Source organism: Mytilus edulis, chromosome 13 (assembly GCF_963676685.1).
Source record: "Mytilus edulis chromosome 13, xbMytEdul2.2, whole genome shotgun sequence".
NCBI classification, from domain to species: Eukaryota; Metazoa; Mollusca; class Bivalvia; order Mytilida; family Mytilidae; genus Mytilus; species Mytilus edulis.
Window position 1 is genome coordinate 14753806 of NC_092356.1, and position 6544 is coordinate 14760349.

Below are 6544 nucleotides of genomic sequence, written 5' to 3' on the forward strand. Positions count from 1 at the left end.
CAACTAGGTGTTGACGTAAGATTTTTGATTTTGTGTCTTCGGACCACGCAGACGATTACGACAACATAGCAATATACGAACCGAAAAAAATTGCGGTCGTATAAAAACAACTCTTTGATGGCCAAGTCAACAACCACCTAAACAACAAGCCCTATAAATTTAAGAAAGTATTTTGTTTGGACCACACAGTAAATCAAAAACAAAGTCAAGTATGCGTATCAAATCAGTTCTTTAATTTCGTTGTATACGATACGTCTTCGTTGCCATCGATGGGTCTTACCTGTAAGTCGACTTCTTGGCCGTGAATCGTACTACCGGACGAGCTTACGGTAGACATATGAAATGTGACTGGTCTGGTGGCGAGATTTAGTTTTTTCAATAGCCGCTCATCACACAAAGTTTTATCCGCACCATCGTCTAATAAGGCATACGTTTGACAAGAGTTACCGTCCCCACCCCTTACAAGGACAGGAATAATCCCCAGACAATTTCTGATAAAAGAACTATCAGTGGCAGCACAGTTAACAGAAGGGGAAGCTGTATTATCAGACTCTGGTTTTACCCAACTGTGTAATAATAAATTGTGTTTTACATTACAATCACTGACAGTACATGATTTTGGTTTTCTACAACTATTTGCAAAATGTTTACCCTTTAAACAATTATAACACAATTTATTTCTACTGACAAATTTCAGTCTATCTGCTAAGTTCATTGACTTGAACTTACTACAAAATTCTATGTACCTACATGTACCATTACAACAAATACACTTTTGCTCATGTGTGACATTTTCACTTGTATGTAAATTATTTGTGGCATATGTCGAGACCTTTTCTCTGACATAATCATGCGGCTTATTTCTCATGCCACTTGAACCTTTAATATCAGCCTTTTCTTTAGTAAGATCAAGCCCATACATAGACGCAGCTATGCGAGATTTCTGATCAATAAATTTTGTAAGATCTGTAAAACGTGGTTCTCTACCTGACTCTGTTATAGAGTGTGCAATATCCACCCATTTTACTCGTAAGTGCATTGGTAACCTCTTTACAATTTTTCTCAAGTTGTCTGAATTATCGATGTCAGAAATAAAACCTAACTGTGATAATGTAATTTCACACTTTTGCATATCAAGGGATAGTTGTGACAAAGAATCTAGATCTTGTGCATTTATCTGTGTTCCATATACCAATTTTTCAATGTATGACCTAGCAATTATATGTGATCTACCATAACGGGAATATAATATTGACCTAGCTCTCTTATAACCATCAGTTGGTTCTAACAATACGCAGTCTTCAATAGAAGACTTTGCTTCACCTTTGCAATATTGAATTAAATAGCTTAACCTCATTTGATCGTCACCTACTCTACTTTCTACATTAGTTTCAAAATTCTTAATAAATTTTGTATAATTAATTGGTTTACCATCAAATGTCAACAGTTCAGGTTTTGGTAAATTAAATCCTTCTTGAAGAGTAGACGCCAGTCGCTGGAACGCTGAGTCAATACTGCTGATGTTGGACTTTGAACTTCCGGCTGTGAACTCGCACTTTTCGTCTGAATCGGTCTTCGTTGCTTTCGTCTCTGAAACCTCTTGAATATCAATGTCATCATTTATCAAAATGTTATTTCTACGTGAAGAAACGGCTCTTTCTGAAATGATGCCTTTATTTTGATTTGTGTTTATAATGTCATTGTCTTCGTCGTACGCTTCTTGCCACATTTGTTCCTCCAATTTTGCTTCTTCAAGCTCACTACGTTTTTCTAATAATTGTTCTTTTATTTCTAACTCCCTTTTTTCACGCTCTAACTTGAGTTTTTCTTCAGTTTTCTTTAGTTTGTGTTCGGCTTTCAATCGATTAGCCCTTGCCGTCCTCAATTTGGCCTTTGATGAAGAGGAACTCGACGAACTTATTCGGCTGCCAACCTCGTCATCGGCAATATTTTCCATTGATCCGTTGATCCATTCTGAAAATCTTTCCCAGAACTCCTTCAGGTTTTTCTGACAGCTATCAAAGTTCATCTCCAAAGTCTCCACTACATGAACATCGGGGCATAAATCTAAACAGTTCATATGAGCTGTTTTAAATTCTTCAAAACGGTCACAAAGTTTGACATACAAATTTTTCACAGTTTCCTTGTTATCTCGGGAAATCATTTTCTTCTCAAGTTCATTATACAGTTTCGTCAACTGTGACAAATTAGTTGTACGTTGTCTTCTAACTGTTTCATATTCATAAATATGACCATCGCCGTCCGAATGCGCCTCTCTATCCATCTTTTCTTTATAGGAATCGAGAATTGATTGGACCACACAGTAAATCAAAAACAAAGTCAAGTATGCGTATCAAATCAGTTCTTTAATTTCGTTGTATACGATACGATTCTCTGCAAATACATAAATTACAAATCATAAATAACAGTGAAACTAAATTCCGTTATCCATAAAAATAATATACAGCGCATTAATTACTTCTCAATCATAAAAATATAAAGAAACATGTTTCCTGATAAAAGTACAAAGTTTGCACAAATGATTAAATCAATATATTTCATTTACGGAACATTGTTACAATTCTTGCTAAAGAAATGAATGATAAAGTCGGATTAAATATATTCTTACCGATTATGCTCTCTTATAAAAAACATCTTGTGTGTCCAAATAAAATCCAAATAATAAACTGCCGTAAACAAATTGAAATAACATTCATAGGAAAACATAACGTCATAAAGACGGACGGCAAATACAGCAAATATATTTAGCGCCGTAAACGTCAATTATTACAAAGAAAAAATAGCTTTTACAAAAAGCTTACCTATAGATTAAAAAGTGACAGCCAAGTGACGATCTATACACTATTAGTGCTTATATATAAATGTATCTTCTATCAAATATTAAAAATAAGAATATAAACAAATATAATTCTTACACTCCTCACCATGAAATTCTATAATTTCATAAAAAAAAAATATTAACACACACAAACAAAAATATATAAACAATCTATAAATCTGATGCCTTGCGTTTTCTATGGTGGCCTAACGGTGATTTAAACCAGAAACCCAGAAGTTATTGCATGCAAGTACATTTGTTTGGTGCTACATCGTCACCCAGTTGTGCAGGATATGCATTAAAACGGACAGCAAGAGATAATTCTCATCTTTTTGATCTGGAAGTATCTACTACAGTAGAGAAAAATTTTTATGTTGACGATTGTCTGAAGTCTGTGTCATCCGTGCAGGAAGCTATTAAACTGGCTATTGACTTACAGTCACTTATGAAAATGGGTGGCTTCCGACTAACAAAATGGCTCAGTAATAGTAGAGATGTATTAAAAGCTATACCGGAGTCTGAACTTGCTCCTGCTGTAGTAAATCTTAGCCCTGGAGATGTGCTGCCGAACGATAAGGCCCTAGGTGTAATCTGGGATGTTAATGAAGATAACATCAGGTTTAAGGTAAAATTAACAGATAAACCGTTAACTAGACGTGGTATATTGTCAATTGTAAGTTCAATATTTGATCCTCTTGGACTTGTGTCACCGGTTACACTGCGAGCAAAAGCAATTGTACAGAAATTGTGCAGATTGAAGCTTGGATGGGATGAACAAATTCCACAACATTACTGTGACGAATGGAAAAATTGGTTAACGAGTCTACCCTGTATTGAAAGTTTGTCTGTGAATCGCTGTTTTCGACCAAAAGAATTTCAACACATTAAGAACGCTCAATTGCACCTTTTCAGTGATGGATCAGAACTTGGTTATGGAGCGTGTGCCTATCTGAGACTAGTTGATGGAAATGACAAAATTACTTGCTCTTTAATCATAGGAAAGGCACGACTTGCACCAATTAAACAGATGTCAATACCAAGACTTGAATTATCAGGAGCTGTCACTGCATGCCGCTTATACCAAATCCTGAATGATGAACTTGAAATAAAGGTTGATAACGTTACCTTCTGGACAGACTCGACTATAGTGTTGGGCTACATTAGAAATACATCACGGCGATTCAAAACCTTTGTAGCTAATAGATTAAGCATAATTCACAATACAACTAGTCTAGACCAATGGCGTCACGTAGATTCACCTCCGAATCCCGCGGACATAGCATCAAGAGGAATAGACGCTTGTGATAGTAAGAAACTAAATATATGGTTAAATGGTCCGAACTTTCTCTTGGAAGATTCAAAATACTGGCCACAAGACTTACGCAATGAGCTACAAGAGGTAACAGAAAATGACACCGAACTTAAGAAGGAGGTGGCGATCCATGCTATGACAAACAACACCACTGATTATCTAATGAACTATTTCTCCGACTGGACAAAACTACTACGAGCAACAGCGTGGTTGATTAGGTTCAAGTTTTATTGCAGACAACGATACCTTAATCATCAAGTTCAGTGCAAAACTGGTGATCTCACTTTGTCAGAACTGAAAATTGCTAGCAATGTAATATTAGTTAATGTACAATCAACTTACTTCAAAGACGAAATGATCAAATTGAAGAAGGATACGCCCGTGAAAAAAGACAGCCGTATCGCTTCTCTTAATCCTGTACTCGATAATGAGCTTATCCGAGCAAAAGGACGCTTAAGTACCTCAAACCATGATGAATACCCCATAATCCTACCAGATAACCATCATGTTACTTCGTTAATTGTTCGTTTCTATCACGAAAATCAGGGTCACGTAGGAAGACAACAGGTGCTTGCAGCCACACGTATGAAATACTGGATTTTAAAAGGACCTAGTCTTGTTAAGAAAGTAATCGGATGCTGTATTCCATGTAAACGTCAACACCGTCCACTTTGCGTACAACAGATGGCACCTCTTCTTGATGAACAGATAATTGCTGACAAACCCCCGTTTACATTTGTCGGAATCGACTATTTTGGACCCCTTTTGGTAAAGTTAGGTCGTTCACATGTAAAAAGATATGGTTGCCTATTTACATGTCTCACAACAAGAGCAGTTCATCTAGAAGTGGCCCACACCTTAACCATGGAGTCGTTTTTATCCGCTTTTCAACGCTTCATAAGCCGACGAGGTGTACCAACAAAGATGTACAGCGACAATGGAACTAACCTTGTAAGCGGAGACAGTGAACTACGTAAATCAATTAAAGAATGGAACCAATCAAAAATTGGAAGACACATGTTACAACAGGAGATTGAATGGCATTTTAATCCACCTTTAGCAAGTCACATGGGTGGTTCATGGGAGCGTTTAATTCGGTCCACTCGTACAATTTTGAAAGCGTTAGTAAAGGAACAGCTTTTAAATGATGAACAGCTTTTAACGTTGATGGCTGAGGTTGAAAAAAATTTGAATGACAGACCTATTACGCCAGTGAGCGATGATCCCAACGACCCATCTGTACTTACACCAAATATGTTACTATTAATGAAGTCAAATTCCTGTATTCCTAGTGGTATCTTCAAAAAGACAGATATTTATGCTAGACGATGGTGGAAACAGGTCCAATATCTCGCAAACGTGTTCTGGAGAAGATGGATTCGCGAGTATCTTCAAACATTGCAGATGCGCCCAAAATGGCAAAGACCAAACACTGATATACGAAAAGGCGATATCGTACTTGTAGCTGAGGTTAATGTGCAAAGAGGACAATGGCTGTTGGGCAGAGTTACCGAGGTTAAAGTGGGTCGGGATGGGCATGTACGTAGCTGTGTTGTCAAAACTCACAAATCAGAATTAGTAAGACCAATAACAAAACTATGTTTACTAGAAGGTTCAGATTTATAGATTGTTTATATATTTTTGTTTGTGTGTGTTTATATTTTTTTTTATGAAATTATAGAATTTCATGGTGAGGAGTGTAAGAATTATATTTGTTTATATTCTTATTTTTAATATTTGATAGAAGATACATTTATATATAAGCACTAATAGTGTATAGATCGTCACTTGGCTGTCACTTTTTAATCTATAGGTAAGCTTTTTGTAAAAGCTATTTTTCTTTGTAATAATTGACGTTTACGGCGCTAAATATATTTGCTGTATTTGCCGTCCGTCTTTATGACGTTATGTTTTCCTATGAATGTTATTTCAATTTGTTTACGGCAGTTTATTATTTGGATTTTATTTGGACACACAAGATGTTTTTTATAAGAGAGCATAATCGGTAAGAATATATTTAATCCGACTTTATCATTCATTTCTTTAGCAAGAATTGTAACAATGTTCCGTAAATGAAATATATTGATTTAATCATTTGTGCAAACTTTGTACTTTTATCAGGAAACATGTTTCTTTATATTTTTACGATTGAGAAGTAATTAATGCGCTGTATATTATTTTTATGGATAACTGAATTTAGTTTCACTGTTATTTATGATTTGTAATTTATGTATTTGCAGAGAATCGTATCGTATACAACGAAATTAAAGAACTGATTTGATACGCATACTTGACTTTGTTTTTGATTTACTGTGTGATCCAAACATATTTGTTTTACAAACATAATTTGAAACAACATGAACCAAAAAAACAACAAAAAGTATCAGTGTGAT

General features: G+C 35.6%; 2 protein-coding genes across 2 annotated transcripts; one reads left to right on the forward strand and one right to left on the reverse strand.

The window, feature by feature from the left end:
* Window positions 1-223: 223 nt before the first annotated feature.
* LOC139500119 (uncharacterized) lies at window positions 224-2978 on the reverse strand. Its single transcript, XM_071288857.1, has 2 exons — window positions 2630-2978; window positions 224-2394 (listed from the first exon to the last, which is right to left on the reverse strand). The coding sequence occupies exon 2, from the start codon at window positions 2282-2284 to the stop codon at window positions 224-226; it is 2061 nt and encodes a 686-aa protein (XP_071144958.1). The 5' UTR covers window positions 2285-2394; window positions 2630-2978.
* A 105-nt stretch (window positions 2979-3083) lies between these two features.
* LOC139500120 (uncharacterized) lies at window positions 3084-5777 on the forward strand. Its single transcript, XM_071288858.1, has one exon. The coding sequence runs from the start codon at window positions 3084-3086 to the stop codon at window positions 5775-5777; it is 2694 nt and encodes an 897-aa protein (XP_071144959.1).
* The last annotated feature ends 767 nt before the right edge of the window (window positions 5778-6544 follow it).

Excerpts from the sequence above, each read along its gene's own strand:
- LOC139500119 (XM_071288857.1), bottom strand. The coding sequence starts at position 2,284 with ATGGATAGAGAGGCGCATTCGGACGGCGATGGTCATATTTATGAATAT.
- LOC139500120 (XM_071288858.1), top strand. The coding sequence starts at position 3,084 with ATGCAAGTACATTTGTTTGGTGCTACATCGTCACCCAGTTGTGCAGGA.